This window comes from Phragmites australis, chromosome 2, assembly GCF_958298935.1.
Source record: "Phragmites australis chromosome 2, lpPhrAust1.1, whole genome shotgun sequence".
In the NCBI taxonomy this organism is placed as follows: Eukaryota; Viridiplantae; Streptophyta; class Magnoliopsida; order Poales; family Poaceae; genus Phragmites; species Phragmites australis.
The window spans coordinates 37,725,002-37,742,398 of record NC_084922.1 but is presented as its reverse complement, the minus strand read 5'-3'; the positions used below and the strand labels follow the sequence as shown (position 1 = coordinate 37,742,398).

General features: G+C 39.4%; 1 protein-coding gene across 1 annotated transcript; it reads right to left on the bottom strand.

The window, feature by feature from the left end:
- Positions 1-949: 949 nt before the first annotated feature.
- Positions 950-9,642, bottom strand: LOC133908674 (polynucleotide 3'-phosphatase ZDP-like). The gene is made up of 14 exons (XM_062350798.1): positions 9,322-9,642; positions 9,178-9,213; positions 8,403-8,714; positions 8,283-8,315; positions 7,660-7,722; positions 7,508-7,564; positions 7,057-7,128; positions 6,852-6,908; positions 6,699-6,775; positions 5,935-6,016; positions 5,600-5,716; positions 4,526-4,653; positions 3,421-3,490; positions 950-1,174 (listed from the first exon to the last, which is right to left on the bottom strand). The coding sequence occupies exons 1-14, from the start codon at positions 9,640-9,642 to the stop codon at positions 1,127-1,129; spliced, it is 1,473 nt and encodes a 490-aa protein (XP_062206782.1). The 3' UTR covers positions 950-1,126.
- Positions 9,643-17,397: the final 7,755 nt, after the last annotated feature.

The following is a 17,397-nucleotide window of genomic DNA, read 5'->3' as shown; positions in this document are numbered from 1 at the left end:
ATTGGGCGTGCTCGCGCGTTCCCATCTCGGGCGTTCTCCCATCGCGAAGGGAATGCGGCCCGGGACGGGAACCCGTTGGGTTCGGTCTAATACGAGGAAGCTGATTAGGAGAACTCGTGAGATGCGCTAAGCCCAATAATTTTCAGGTGTCCTACATAGCGAGGCGAACGTGGGACCTCTTCATTCCTACATGTGCCAATAATCAGCTGGAATTTGAATCTGATGGCCAACAGCAAGAACATAGTCTGGGACGTTTTGAGGTAAGGCCGGAGGTATCTGAGCACTCGTGGGTCGAAGAAGCGCATACATCTTCCAAACGTTGTCGCTTCCTGTCATTTTGTGAGATTTACTTGCCCACTAGCGAATTAGTTGATGGACTGATGGCTGGAGAAGCTAGGGACAAGAACCGGCATATCTCCTGCTTTAGATACTTCCATGGAAAACACCACACTTCGGGGACATGATGAACTAGGGACAGGAACCTGAATTAGACTATATGAGCCATTGGGGGCTAGTCTGTGCCGAAATTGGAGGGCGTTCCGGCGCATGATGTCGTACTATCTAGAAGCGGATTCACGTTGATCTATTCGCGCAGCGCCGGAGCCACAACTTAGGGTACCAAGCACCAAGCCATAATGCCCACCCAATTGCCAATAAATGGCATCCCTGTTGCAGCTCATTATCGATCTATCCATCCTACTCTGTTCACACCATAAACACTAGCGACAGGGACACGGGGATAGTAAGCAGCCACACGAGGTCTTCGGGAGGGCATTGATTCAAATCCCAACTGCGATGACACGATTTAGCATTGGCTACAAACAGGCATATGCTCGCCGATTCCTGCAAGGGGTATCGTCTGATATGAGCGTGATCGTATTAACACCACTATGTCTGATCAACAATCAAATAGTTGAAGAGACATGTTCTAGAGACTTGAGTCATGCAATTATCTCAGCAATTTAGTGCCACATTTTCACATCAGAATAACTGCGATATTATAGCCGGTTTAAACAGCCATATGGTACATTTCCACATCAGAATAGCTATGGCATTATTAGCTTCCAAACACTAAAACAACGTATCATAACCGTCTTACTTGCCTCTGAACCTGGTCAGAGAACTCCTAGGGACCGAAGTATTCCTCAGGAACATGGAACTTCAGACCGATGGCCTGTAATAGGAAATATCAGATGTCAGCTAATGAAGGCTTCGACTTATCCCAAATAGAAATGAATAGAATAACGAATAAGTCAACTAAAAGTAGTCTAGAAGTAGCGTAGTATTTGTAGTACAGTAATGAAAACTGTTTAAATAAAATCAAACCCAACATTTAGTGGAACTGAGAATGGTCCAATATTAGGAGAAGATCCCAGTGCTCCCTCCAGCTCGATGGTTGAGATGGTATATGATATAATCCTAATTTACACAGCTTGGAACCTATGGAAGGAACCCAAAAGGCGGATTTTTTAAGGCAAGTTGCAACAGCCGGCACAAGTATTTAACTTCATCAAAGGGGAAATCAAGCTACACAAGATGGCCTATGGTAGCCCGGAGTTGGAATAGTATGCCCTATGATAAAACAAGAGTTTTCTTTGATTTATGTAGTAGACCTTATGTAACTATCGGCTTGCTTTATTCTTAAATGAAAGAGCAGTGCTCCTACTCATGGTTTAAAAAAATAGTTTTCACTTTCCCTTCTTTGGTTGTTGCGGTGTCACGGCGTGCTCAAAAGCAAAGAACAGTGGCACAAGCTCTCCAGAATCGTCGTTGGGTGTGTGATATCCGGGGTTCCTTAACTGTGCCGGTGTTGACGGAGTATTTGCAAGTATGGGATGCTATTGAAGAGATCGTGCTGCACCCGGAAGGGCAGGACCATCACATATGGTCGCATTCAGTGTCAGGCCAATTCTCGACCAGATCAGCCTATAGAACTTTCTTTTCTGGTGCAATTGGCTTTGAACCTTGGAAACGAGTTTGGAAATCATGGGCACCCATCCGCTGCAAGTTCTTTCTATGGCTGGCAATAAGGAACAGATGTTGGACAGCCGACCGGCTAGCTCGCCGAGGGCTGCCGCATCCAGAGTGGTGCCCCCTGTTTGATCAAGAGGAAGAGACAGTCCAGCAATTGTATTTTTGCATGAGAGGTATGGTTCCATCTGCTTCGGCAAGCTTATCAGCAGGATGCAGTGTTGGCTGAATGGTAGCGTAGCTCTCAGGAGGGTTGACAAGCCGAGTTGCAAAGGTTAAGCTTTGGTGTATGGCTGGAGCTAAGGGCCTGAGGGCCTTGTGGCTGGATTAGTTCTTTTCCTCTCCTTTGTTTTTTTGGGTCGTGTTCTTATAGTGTGTGGCGCATCTGGTGCTCTTGGTTGTGAGAGTGTGTTCGTGTGAGATTTGTTTTTCTTCTTTTCTTGAGCTTCTCCACTTATGAGGGGCATTTGTTTTTGGACCGTGCTTTATTCCTTCTTAATACATAGATAAGCAGCTCTCCTGCATGTTCAAGAAAAAAAAAAACTTCCCTTCTTTTACCAAAAGAGATAAATAGATAATCCAGTTTTCTTGTAAACTTATTTAATGTATTTTTACCATGACTACCCAATCTTACAATGCAAGATGGAACACTTACTCCAAAATCACTTAATCACAAGGTTCAACACTTCCATTAGTAATTGGCAAAATGGCAAATCATAGCAAAAGCATGGATGAATAGAGCAACAACTCTGAAATGCTGCCTCCGCTAGCAGCTATTCGTAAAACGAAAGAACTGCCAGTGTGCTAGTGCTGGTTTTAGATCTGTTCAAAATGGTGATAGACCTTGAACATGTCTAATTCCTAAGGCTTCCAGTGTCCAGCAAATTTCAAGCGCGATGAGTTATGATAGTTTTTTTCCATATTTAGAGAATGTTGTAAATTAATAAGTTCCATACAGTAATTGGATTTCAGAGCAGTCATTTACAATGCAGCCTACAAAAAGCCAATAGAGAAGTTCCTAGCACACAAATAAGACGGTCTAACAAATCCTGGTCATAATCAGCTCTTCTAAAGCTTCTGAACTTCAGCAGCAACAATTATTTTCCAAACTATTTTGCATATTTGTTAAATAATTAAATCCCTAAAAGAGCGAGCTGAATTGATATTATCTGCTTAAAAGTCTGACAGAGTTAACTGCAGTAAAACACATTCACATAATTTTTACTTTCAATAGATATATAAAAGTTAAAATCCTGCTCTGGATTGTACAGCCAGATCTCAGTTTCTTATTAACTACTTTGCCTATGCCTTGTAAACCATGTTGTTATACTTTCTCTGAATGACAAGTAAAATTGTGAGAGACATTTCAAATTGTTTGAATTGAACAAAGAAAAATGTTTTGCTTATTGCTCATTCGTTGTAGCTCAAGGGACAGAGATTTTGTCATACCTTAGCAAATTCTTTATCTGCGTCACTATGATCGTTCTCTCTCCCAGCAGCATCACCAACATAGAAAGATCTGAAAGATTATGGCAAATATCAGAAGGGGTGCTTGTGGATAACTTTGCATCAAATACAAAAAAGGAAGCTAGTAGTGTCTCTTGAGTTTCTTGTATCAACCAACTTAAGTGACCCAAAAGCTTAATCCACAAGGCCAAGGTGGGGAATGCTAGTCACATCTTTTAAAATAAAAAGAATGCTCACCATATTTAGACTTGATCAACCCTAAAACAGTAGCACATGGATGGAAAAAAATGGTTTTGAGCCTTTTTTTCCTGTGTGGGTTTAGCACTCAGACCTCCTGTCTCTAGTACAGATTTCCATAAGCTGACCATTTCGGACAAAAGGTTTAGGATATTCGGATAGGTGAGGTGGTAAAAAAATCCTCACATCTTACAACATCTGCATGTAAATCACAAGAACATATTGAAATCCGAAATGTTATTGGTGTACATATTAGCAAGTTGAGCATGAACTATTGTACAATCAACTAGAGAACTACAGGGGCATAGCAGCAAAGAAGCAATGGTCCTCAATACAAGCACTGTGAGATTGGTGCTTGTTCTTTCAAGCTCAACACCTATTGTAACATCTGGAATGCCCAACAGAGGTTCATTTCCTCAGCATCTGACACTAGTTTATTTTGAGAATATATAGGACAAAAAATCTGAAGAAATTACTAAGGCTTGACATACAACACACATGCATCCCTACTTGCAAGCATATATGCAAACACATACTGCTCAAGATTTTTTTGTGTGTGTAAAAAGAGAAGCCATGTGCATCTGTCTATGTGTACCCCACTGCAATCTCGCCAACATTTCAGCCCATACACCACGTGTAACTACCTCCATATTAGCAAAAGGAAAGAGGGTAAGCTTGTGAGACAGACGAGTGGTCGCAGCCCATTGGATATGATGGCAATACTTAAAAGTGGTCCCAGAGAAATGCAGTTCTTTAGAATTATTGATTAAAAGTATGATTTTGTGACAGTTTTACCAAAGGTAATGTGGTTTTGTAAAACTAAATATTTGTCGAAGAATAGAGTGATTACTGATCCATGTCGATTTTGATTCCAGAATTGAAATGCTGAACCATCAACCACCACATTCCTGGATTTGGTTTGCGGTATGGATCATCTGGAGTACCTTTTCCTTTCCCTAAACCACAAGCAATGAAAACCTGCAGGTGCAAATCAAATTAACCCATCATAGAACTACCTGAAAAGGCAAACACGCTTCAGGTGATGAGTCCTATTTGAGCAAATTCAGACTGGGGACTGGGGACTGGGGACTGGGGACCCCAGACCAGAGGTTTTTTTTCTTTTGGGTGGGGGTGGGGGTCCAACAAGATAAAAATAAAACGCATAATAAGAACTCCCAGAGAAGCTTTTGGTGTAAGTAAACTACACCAGACACCCTACTGGCTCTCAAGGATTTGCAACGTCAGGCCAGATATGCCCAGCACTGTTTGTAGCTACACTCTAATAAAATGTACTAGACCTATGTTTTGCCACAAATTGGAATGCTGTATCCAGTGATAAAGAATTCAATGTTCGCAACTTTATCTTGAAATATCATAAACATTTTACATAATCCAAAGTCCAGGTCTCATGATTCTGACAATAGCATCAACAGGGAAAAAAAGGAAATCCAAGGTTCTATGTTTTGCGTGTCAAACAATAGTAGACAAAGGCTCCCTTAGCATTCTGGTGGATTATGATAATCTCGTTTGTTGAAACTGCTTTTCAAAATCCTAGTGTATGGCTAACTGATTTTGCAATCTAGGTTGCAAACATAAATACTAACGGTTTCAAATAACATACGTGTGAGAGAAAAAAAAAGATTTGTATAACAGAACATATCTAAAATTAATTTGATTTCCCTGACAAACTACAATTTTTTTTACAACTGCTTTCTGACAGCACCTTAAGAAATAAACACAGCACTGCACAGCAACCGCAAACTGGTCCTAAATAGATCTAAGTGATTTAAGTTATAGCACAATGCCCATTTCAGTTATCAGAGTATCAAAATAACTGATACATTTCTTTGTTAAACAGCAGATCAGAAGCATCCGGATAAATTTTAGACAGAACTCAGATAAAGAAGATAAGTTTACAAAATACCTGAATAGGGACTTTAACGCACTCAATGAAGTTGTCTAGGCGTCCAACTTTGGAGTCAACTGCATTCTGCCGCTTATTTTTCCAGCGCTCAATGTTTGACTCATTGGTGAATATGACCTAAAAACAGCAGACAAAATGAATTAGCATTATTACCAAAAGATTATATGCCATGAAAGCAAATTGATAACTATTACATTGAGATACTATGTCCTGAGTTACATTTTTTTCCTTGTAAGAACATGCTACATGATACTTACTTCAAAGTACGCAGATACAAAAACTAAAAAAAAAACAGTGATGGAACTAAAATAACTGGTGAAAATAAGGCAACTAACCAGCTTGTAACCATCATTGTACAGTATTTGCAACTTTTCTGGGATTGATTTATGCTGTAAAGACCACTTGTCTGCACCAATGCTGCACTTGCAGTAGGTTGAAAATTACCATTTGTGTTCTTATTATAGCAACAGCATGCAGAACAGATAGTATTTTGAATCAGAAGCTCCATTTGTAAGAAACCGTCAAATCGGAGAACAATATGCCACAAGTGGGCCCTTAATCATTATGCAGAAGGCCATCAAAAGGTCCAGCATATATTTTTCACGGCTGAACTCTAGGTTGGTCTGGTGTCAATTTCTTAGAAATATTAACTGATAGTCGATACTTGGCTTGTAGAAAGATCTTGCTTATTAGCCAAGGACGCCAAGGCAAAAGGCTGAAAAATGAAGAAAACTTGAAATCTCCTTGAGACCAAGGCTCTTCAAACTTGAGCATATGGATGTCTACAGGTTTTCTAGCGCGTTTTGCAAATATATAATGCTACATGTTTGGTTACAGCAGGATTTAGGACACAATACTCTAACTTATAAACAGATGACAGGGTATGAGAATGCTGTTTTATCCAACTGCTAGAAGAACTTCAAATCAGCTACCATTACTTGTAGAACTGCACTCTGTAATTTAAAGCCTTTATTTAATAAGTCAATTTAAATGCATCATCATAATAGAAGTCTGAATCATGGAAATAATATTCACAGCAGAAGCATCTAGAATACCATTTAGAATGAAACAATCTTGTATATCTTATATAACACAATACCTCCTCACTGAGGTTTTGGCAAGGCACCCATCAAAATCAAATGCAGCAATCTTAGCAGAAGCATGAAGGACATCTTCCTGAACATTACAATTGGAAGAAAGTTATTTACTGCAAAGTTTGCAGAAACAGTATATGACATAGATATCAACACACCTGCTCACGGAAGATAACTGTATCAAAAACCTTCCAATGAGAAGGAAGGGTAGCATCCTACATCAACAGACAGCAAGGAGATGCATATGTAGCAAATTAGTAGAATAACATGCTTGCACAAAAGCAAACATGGCAAGATATAGGGAGCAGAATCACTTAGCAGCAGCAGCCTAAAGATGGGATTAGCTAAGAATTATAGGTCTACCTTGTACTTTTTCTTGATATCAGAAACTGAAAAGGATATCGATGGACCATTTTTTTTGTTCCCTGCAGACAACTGTTAGAAGAAACAATAGAAGATCAGTAATCAGATGTTGAGATTTGTGACGGCTTTTTTGAGGAAAACATGGTAGTTGCCTGCCAATTCACAATAGAAGTGAAAAGTATTTACAAGGTTGCCTGGCTGAGTGCCAGGCCAGGAGCACTATTCTAATGACACTCGGAGTTACTGAACCCTGTCTGACAACAGAAGGGAAAAACTAAGAACTAAATGCTCTGAACAACAAAAAAATTTAAACGTTTCGATGGACATGCTAAGGGATTTGAAAGTAGAGTTGACCCTTTACTTTCAGCAATTTTAATTTTTTTGTGTGCACTCTCTGTAGTTATTATCAAAGGTTTAGGTAGAGTCCAAAGTATATAAGATCACACAACACCTTTACTTCTTCCAGATTCTTTTCAGCATCTTCTTTAGAGTCCCCCATGCCGTGAACCTAGAAGAAATTAAGCAATGCAGAAAAGTTACATCAACAGGTGCTTTTGGCACTACAGCCAACTGCAAAATGCTCATGTGGAATCAAAGTCTAACCATTTCTTTCGTCAGATTTGGCTCATTCGACTGATCAGCTGCTTTGCTATCTCTCTTGTGATTCTGCAAAAGAATACAGTGAACTAACTAAGAAACCACATGTAAGCACATAACATACCACAAGTCACAGGGAAAAAACAAATAAACAATACAACTGAAATAGGATGTTAAGCAGCAGCAGTGCTTTAGAACTCCAAGGGTTTCAATTGATGAAACAATGTAAAATCCTTTCATCTTCCTTTGTTCACCAAAAAAGAACCACATCTTTTCGTATTTACAAAAGCTACACACTATGAGTAGAGATAACTGGTACTACATCCGTTCTCAAATAGATGTGTTTTAGAATACGTGCAGTCAAACTTAAAAAACTTTGACCATGAATACACAAATTGCTAGGATTCGATACATGCAAATGATATAAGTGGATTCACCATGAAAAATACTTTCATATGATTATATGTTTAACAAATTGCACTAAGAAATAATTGTAAAAGGTAATTAAAACATGTGTATTGGAGATCGTGTCAATGTCCTAAATGACAAGTAAAAAAGAACGGAGGTAGTACTTCATTGCAAGAATGTAATTTGAATTAAACTAGCTGTATGAGTGACTGAATTGTTACCTCCAACTCCCGCAACTTCTCACGGTCATGATCCTGCACGCACCACAAATACACAAATTAGTATCCATAAAGAGAACAAATACAAAAGTTTGTGACATATAAAAGCACAAAGCCACAAACCTTGATAGAATCAAACCCCTTCAGATTCTCCGCTGGAAATACAGGATATGATGATGCAGGGAAGCACACAACATGGTACCACTTGGTATTGTCAAAGCCACGAGTATCATGAAAGGAGGTACCAAGGCGGAGGGAACCTTTGGCAATATTCTCACTGCAGCCCTTACAGGTAGAGCGGCCAGACTTCGCGTACTCAACAGAGACGCTTGCCTTATCTGACACCCCCTCTGCAGGGGAAGACATCTGAGTCTTTACTTTCTTTGGACTTGGTTCCTCCAATGGACCGACTGCAGTCTGGTCTGTCTCATGATTCTGAAAACGAATTGCTCTGAGTATTAAACTGGGAACTGGGTAAAGATATTCTCACAACTTCAACTTTAACAACTTGAATAGCCATTACAAATTCTTTTTTGCTTCTTTTGTCCTCGCTTCCCATATATGTTGCTTTACTAATTACAGAATCAGGGCAAACTATACAAGCAATAGCTCCCAAATGCTCCCATTCAAAAACAGAATGACTGTGGCGCATGTATTTGTGATTTATGCTCTTTCCATACAACTATCCAAACATATACACATCATCCTACAAGCAGGGGTGGCGACGAGTGGAGATTTTTTTTTGTGGGGGGGGGGGGGTGCAAAATCTGAAAAAAAAAACAATCATTTTTCCAAATATTATTCTACATTACTCAAAATTAGCATCCAGAAGGCAGAAAGTTTAGGAATCTGTAGCAGAAATACGAACAGCCATTTCAACAAATAAAGGATGCATTACCTTCTCTAGCTCTCGCAACTCCTCGCGATCGTCTTCCTGCAGTCCCAAAATCCCACATATCAGTAAGCTCCCAAATAAAAAAAAAACACAGAACGGGATACGATTATACGAACAGCACGAAAACCAACAACCTAATGCGCAAACCTTAATGGCGTCGAACCCCTTGATGCTCTCGACGAGGCCGAGCGGGTGCGACGCAGAGGGGAAGCATGCGACGTGGTACCACTTGGTACTGTCGAAGCCGCGGGGGTCGCGCGCGGAGGTGCTGAGGCGGAGCGCCCCGGAGGCGATACCCCCGCTACACCCCTTGCAGGTGGAGCGGCCGGACTTGGCGTACTCGACGGAGACGGTCGCCGGCGGCGGCGACGAGGTCGACATGGCGACGCCGGAGGCGCGAGCGGCGGAAGCGGGGAGGAGAAGGAGGCGGCTGGGGTTTCGCGCGATGGAGGACGAGAAGGGGAGCATGTTATAAATTTAACATACGTATTTAATACCTTATTTATCGAAAATAGTGAATTTCTCTTTGCCATAAATAATACCGTATTTATTAAATTTCGTCTTCTCTCTACTTAAAATGGTGGTCTTCTGTTAATTCATATCCAACCCATTTTAATTGGATTCACCAAAAATCCTTTGTATATTTTAAACTAAAATTCTAAAAAAATTATTTTTATAACTTCTAACTATTGTTAGTGCCTCAAATAAATTCTCAAAAATCTGGAAAAATTCACTAATATTCTTATTATATGATGAAATAATTTTTAAAATTATTTTTATCCCTAGGTTATATGATGAAAAAGTGAGTTCTTTTGTAATACTTCATTTGTATGCATTTTTATCATTTCATGTGATATTTTTTATTTTAATTCAATTTAAATTTAAACAAAATCCAACTATCTCATTATTTTTATCCCGTTAACGTGCTAACATGTTAACTACATTTCTGAAGAACTACTGCTTAAATATAATCATACTTTAAGCAACTATTGCTTGCACCGTTCAAGAGACGCGCAAGCTCGCCCACCGTTCTTCAGGGATGTAGTTAACATGTTAGCATGTCAACGGGATAAAAATAATAAGATAGTTGAATTCTTTTAAAATTTAAATTGAATTAAAAGAAGAATATCACATGAAATGATAAAAATACATGCAAATGGAGTATTATAAAGGAACTCACTTTTTCATCATATAACCTAGGTCTAGAAATAATTTTAGAAATTATTCTATCACATAAGAAGAATATTAGTGATTTTTCCTAGATTTTTGAGAATTTATTTGAGGCACTAACAATTGTTAGAAGTTATAAAAGTAGCTTTTTTGGAGAATTTTAGTTTAAAATATACAAAGGATTTTTGGGTGAATCCAATTAAAATGGGTTCTACATGAATTATGGAACACGTAAAAAAAGTTTTAAATTTTTTGGAGTAACAGAAGACCACCGTTTTGAAGGAGAGAGAAGACAAAATTTAATAAACGTGGTACTGTTAATGGCAAACTTAGTTGATGGGGCTGGTTGTATTCGGCAGGTCAGGTGCCGAATATGATACTGTTCATTATATTTGGCACCTGAGGTACCAAATACAGTTGATATTTTGTACCTCGGGTGCCGAAAATGGTGAATAGTACCATATTCGGCACATGAGGTGTCAAATATGTCATTGTTCACTATTTTCGGTAAATAAGGTACCGAATACGTATGCTAAATTTATAAATACGATAATATGTTATCTATTTCATTAAATACGGTCAAGTATGTTGTCTACTTTTAGATTTTTGCCGATGATATGGTGATGGAGGGGAGAAGGGGGTGGGGTGGGGTGGTGGCTAGGGTTTTGTGTGGTGGGTGCAGGTGGTCGGCGTGGGGATCGACGCGTGGTGCAGTGGCCGATGAGGGGCGATTGAGGGAAGGGCGGGAAGAAAGGGAACGAGATCGTGTAGACTAGGGTCTTGGTTGGACTTTTCCCGGGCTTCTGCTTATCAGATGCTAGAAGCCGCTGCTGAGAAGTTAGTTTTAACGAAAATGGATTAAAAGTTAATAAGCTGGTTCAAATAAGTTTTTTTTCTGGCGTGCTGAGAAGCTAAAAATTTATTATAAAAGCCAATAGCAAAAAACCATCAGCTAGTTTTTCAACCCAAAAGTCAAAAGCCTCAACCCAACCAAATACAGCCTAGATGTTAGCGACCAAGTCACTGTGCATTAAAGGAACCATTTCCGGAAGAAAGATGGAGGTGCGCAGGTTGGGCAGCGACTCAGTGAGCCGTGGTGGTGTGTTGTGATGACCAGTAGGGTTCTCAAGGGCTGTTAAGGTGTATTTGGTTATTGCACTTGGTTTTGTAGAACGGTATCGTATAAATAGTTTGAACGGAGTTATATTTATTTGAAAAAAATAGTATTTAGTTGGTTGTATCTGTCTGGAAAAGAGTTTCTATTTGGTTGACTGAATTTGAGGTCGTATAAGCGGATATAAGAGTTGAGATTGTGATTGGTTACTCGTATGAAGATAATTTTGTGACACTGATAAGTAGTCCTGACTACATAAGCAGATATAGAGCATGCATTCGTCGGGCCAGGATAAAATCGTATATTTGTGTTCGTCGAACCATATTGCAACAATAGATGTATGCAACCAAATAGGCTTTTTTGGGATTTTACGCATTCGTTGGTTAGGATTGCCAGTATTCTAATTAATCATTAAGTCAATCATTTACTTAATCACGACTTTAATAATTAACTAAACTATTATTTCGATAGTCCCGACACATATTTTGTGCCCAAAATTAAAACACATGCTTTTCCAACATTTAACATCACAACGTAGCTTAATAAAAAGCGAGTAATTAACATTAAATTACAAGTTCTTAAGCATTTATCAAGTTATTACAATTTACAGTAAAAGAGAGTTAGGAGGAGATAAAAACGACTCAACTCTTAACCAACAAAAGAAACTACATAACGAAAACAAAAGCTAAAGATAACACAAGATGGGTGAAGCCATATGCCCTTACGCTTCACCCAAAAAACACGACATCCAAGTAGTTACCTACTCATGCCCGTTACCACCCTCGGCGGACGTGAAGTAGTCAAAGACCAACTCCTCCTCAGCGGTGCGCCTGAAAAAGCAGCGTGAGTACGAAGATACTCACAAGACATAATATATAATTGACGCTTATAAATAGGCCGACTCCAAGGATTATATATTTGGATATTAGCAAGGATGTGGCCACATGGTTAAGTAAATTTCATATGCGAAAGCAAATTTGACATACACATATGTGAGCATCTATAATTGACCAAATTAACATACTTGCCCACAAGCATCAATTGAACATAATGTAAAAGAAACCATTAGACTAATATCTGTAAAGCACCATCTCAAACCATCAGCCACATCAATCCACACTCGTAACTCTACGACTGTTGCAAATAGACAAAAACATACTCATAACAAATTATTTTTACTCCCTGCAGAGGTACTCCTTTACCTACAGGACTTGAGGACCATACGGCTTGTATGAGCACACAAGTCCATACAGGGGTACTCATGTCAACGTTTTTCAATAAGCCCTGACCGTTTGATCATACGTCAATAGGTGCGGGGTCATCCAGAACTACTGCCTGAGTAAAATGGATACCTCAACCGGCCTCATGCCCGACACCATCGATCCGCACGCCAAAAAACCACAGCTACGAAGGTAATTGACTTATCATTCCCATATGCGACATGTAGTAAACACGAAAAATTCTTAAGCCAACTGCAACAACGATCGGTACAATGCAACCAGTCTACAGTGTCCGAGTCCTTCTCCCGACCTACCCAGTGGAACTCCACATCCGGACAGGACAAACACCCCTAACACCCCTCACATCTCTTCTTATCCTCATCACTCATCCAACCAATACTATCAACCCATCATTGTGATCGTTGTGCAAATAATTAAAGCATATGCTCGCGAACGATGAAATATTTCACTGCTTGACTTCTACCAAAGACCTAAGCACTTGCTAAGCATCGCGAATAACATTTTTAGACAACATCATATTAAACCTAGGCCACAAGAATACAGATCAACAATTATTCAAGATAAAAGAATTAGTGCATCAATATAGGTTCTACCCATCATAAACCCGACATCGACTCGAACTCATACATAACATATGTAAAGTGTAATTTATCACATATGACACATATGATCCAAATTAATGGGAGAAGTATGCTTAGATGCTCGCTTTGCTGCTCAGGTAACCGTCTAATGCTACCCATACAACACTCATAGAAATCAGGGAGGTTGGCGTCGTTTTTAACCGTGCCCGCATCACGCACCGGTTCTTCGCTCACAAAAGAAGAACACATGCAATGATGAACATGAATGAAGTGCAACAATGCATACTACAATATGCATAATAATATGCTAAAAGTGTAATATATGCGAAGAAATAACAAACTTCACGATCTAACAACATCGAAAAAGTACATGAGGCTGGAGACTTCGGGCAATTCTCCAGACTCCCCGGGTTGCAGAGTCTCCGGATAATTCTTTGGGCTCTCTGAACTATGGAATCTCTGGATAATTTTCTGGACTCTCCGGGGTTCTGCAAAGAACGTGTGGTTCCAGAGCCTCCGGACTTATCTCTGGACTCTCTAGATTTATGTGGAGAACATGTTTGTGTTGTTTCGTCGATCAATTCGATTTGCATATTGAATCTATGCTATATAGACATGCATATATACTATACAAAAGGGTTTTATATTCAAATTGCACCCTAAACACTAACGATTTCTGAGTACAAAACAGGGGGGGGGGGGTTCCTGGGAAGTCCAAATTGTCCGGACTTTTATCCGAAGTATCCGTATTTCAGCAGAGAGCAACTCAGAAGGAAAAACTTGACCAATTTGGTTTGCGAGCCTCTCTAAACCACAAAGAAATATGTTTAAGATAGTTTATAGAGTTTAAAATTCACTCACCAAGTCTTCACACAAGTGCCTCGTGGCCAAAAGTATGGATAGCGATATAAGTGATGATGAATCTGATGAGGATTCCCCCTCCTATGATGAACTCCTTCAATTGATAAATGAGCAACAAAAGGCCATTAAGAAACAATCAAAAGAGCTTAATAAATTCAATGCACTTAATGACATCCATGCTACATTTGTTTCTAATTATGATCAATTATTGTGCAAATTCAATTTGCTAAACAAGGAGCATGAAGAGCTTAAGGCTAAGTGCATTGAATCTCAAACTAAGACCCCTTTGAAGCAATCTACCTCTCTCTTTAATTACAATCCTAAGGTAGATATTTTCACTTCTTGTAATGATTTAATTGCTTTATCATGCTCATCCCTTTGCAATGAGATGTGTGTTGAGAATTTTATTGTAGAATCATCTAACAACCTCATTGCAAAAGAAAATGTTAAGCTCAAGCAAGAAGTGGAAAAGCTCAAGGAAGACTTGGCAAGATTGAAGGGCAAAGGACATGTCCAACCTCCTCAAGATAACCATGCATTCATGGTGAAGAAGCTTGCGGAGGGGTCAACTGTGACATGCTTCAAATGCCATTTGGAAGGCCACAAGTCCTTCAAATGCAAGCAAGTGAAGAAGGAGACCAAGGAGAAAAAGAAGATGGCTAACCTCTTAAACAAAGCCTCCAACTTCTACACCAAGCCCAACTACAAGCTCAAGTCTAAGAACAACCACTACAAGCTTAAGAAGAAGGAAAATGTTAAGGTGGTTGCACATAAGGTTGGGAGAAGAGATTGGGGGAGGAACCAATCCATTTGGGTACCCAAATAAATCATCACCAACATGAAGGGGCCCCAATCGGTTTGGGTTCCAAAGAAGACTTAAAGTCCGAAGCGGCTACGGGGATTTGGAGACTTGGCTCACAAGATGAAGATGATGCTCAAGCAATGAAGCCAAGTGTACAAGATGGGAACATTGATGAAGATCATAATCATCATATACCCAAATCCCCATCCAAAGGTGAAAGGTACCATATGTTAATTTCTTTCAATTTGTACCTTTGCCTTGTCTAGGATTGCATGTGCTTAATTCAATTTGTTGCAATGCCTAGTGTAAGTTTTCATATGGTAGGTTGCTTGTGTTTATCTTTAATCTATGAGCAACCTACATAGTTTATTAGTTGTAGGTTTAATCAATGGCACTAGTTTTCATTTGGTATCTTTTTATGTGCCATAAGTCCAATCTATAGGATAAATTCTCATTGTTATCAATAACAAGTGCATATATCCCTCACAAGTATTCAACATTTGTATACACACATTTAGGTGGAGTATATCCTATGGGTTGTGATTTTGAGACTAACATGTGTTGCAAGTTGTATCTTTTGTAGTCTCATGGAGAAGTCAATAAGACCCCGGAGGTATGTTATGCACATACTTTTCAATTGGTATCATTGCCAATCCGGTTGTTCATTTAAGCTACCTCCATACATAATATGGTTTAAACTTTTCATCTTCTATATTGTCTAGTTTTGCATATGTCTTTCTCTTATCATATGTATGCACCATATAGGGAGAGTTTAAATTATATTACGTGAGTTTCATGAATTGTGATCCATATGCTTTCTTTGCATTGAATTGGTACCATCTCCTTGATTTGATTTCCTTCAATTGGTATCATTTTCTTTTATTGGATCATGATTTGTAAAACTCTCTCCCATGTGTTCTAATATTTTCCCTTGAGTTCAACATGTGCATATAGCCTTTTTGGGAGATTATTGACAAAGGGGGAGAATTATGGTGACCAAAGCAATAGACAAATCAAGTTCAAGTTGCAAGTGTTGACAAAGGGGGAGAAGAAGGAACAAGAAACAACTTGAGGCATCTAGGTTGACAAAGGGATGAAGCTCTTGCATGGGCCATCCAAGGGAGATAGTGGCGATGGAAAAAGGGGGAGCCACAACAAAGGGGGACTTAATGGTAAGAATATGCATCCAAGCAATGTGGTAAGGCATTTTGCCTTTACAATTGGTTTACATTTGTTATCTTTTATTATTTGCCACTTGTTTTGGTTGTGTTGTCATCAATCACCAAAAAGAGGGAGATTGTAGGAAACATGCCCTTAGATTGATTGCCTAAATTACATAAGGGCATGTATGTGATTTTGGTGATTAATGACAACATAGTCAATAAGACTAACATGTTTGTCAAGTATATACTTTAGTAAGTCTCATGGATGCAACAAAAGAGAAGTCACCGAAGCCGGAACAAAGAAAGGAATGAATTGGACTTGTTCCATGAATTTTGATGTGATCAAATGGGTTGGATTTCTGTATAATTTTGTAGAGTTCTTCAAAAGCTTTCAATAGAGCCCAAGATCATCAAAATCGGAGTTCGGAGCGAAAAGTTATGCCCAAAATACAAAACGCAGTTGTGCTGAAATTTGCCTCACCGGATTATCCGGTGCTCACAATGAATTTTGATATGATCAAATGGGATGGATTTTTGTATAATCTTGTAGATCTATTCACAAGCTTTCAATAGAGCCCAAGATCATCAAAATCGGAGTTCGGAGCGAAAAGTTATGCCCAAAATACAGTTGTGCTGAAATTTGCCTCACAGGATAATCCGGTGCTCAAAATCAACATAACTCCGGTGCTTCAGAGGAATATCCGGTGCTCAAATCAACATAACTCCGGTGCTCAAATCAACATAAGTCCGGTGCCTCACAGGATAATCCGGTGCTCACAAAATGAACTCACCGGACTAATTTTTGCAGAGAGCTCCAAAATGAACCTATGGGCATAGGATAATCCGGTGCTTTTGTCCGGTGTTAACTAACTCATCACAGGATAATCCGGTGCTCACAGTTGAGTTTGAGTGGGTTCCAACGGCTAGTTTCTCTGATGTACTCACAGGATAATCCGGTGCTCACAAAATGAACTCACCGAACTAATTTTTGCAGAGAGCTCCAAAATGAACTTATGGGCATAGGATAATCCGGTGCTTTTGTCCGGTGTTAACTAACTCATCACAGGATAATCCGGTGCTCACAGTTGAGTTTGAGTGGGTTCCAACGGCTAGTTTCTTTGATGTACTCACAGGATAATCCGGTGCTTGTACTACTATCATCACAGGATTATCCGGTGCTCACAATTTTCTGAGCCGTTGGGGCAACGGCTAGTTGGCGGGTTTGAGGCTATAAATACTCCTCCACTCAGTCATTTGAAGGTGCTGGAGTCCAGAGAAGTTCATGTACACT

Excerpts from the sequence above, each read along its gene's own strand:
- LOC133908674 (XM_062350798.1), bottom strand. The coding sequence starts at position 9,642 with ATGCTCCCCTTCTCGTCCTCCATCGCGCGAAACCCCAGCCGCCTCCTT. Across the intron at positions 7,723-8,282 it reads AGAAGTTGCGGGAGTTGGAG|AATCACAAGAGAGATAGCAA; the intron begins GTAACAATTCAG and ends ATTCTTTTGCAG. Across the intron at positions 7,565-7,659 it reads CAAATCTGACGAAAGAAATG|GTTCACGGCATGGGGGACTC; the intron begins GTTAGACTTTGA and ends AATTTCTTCTAG.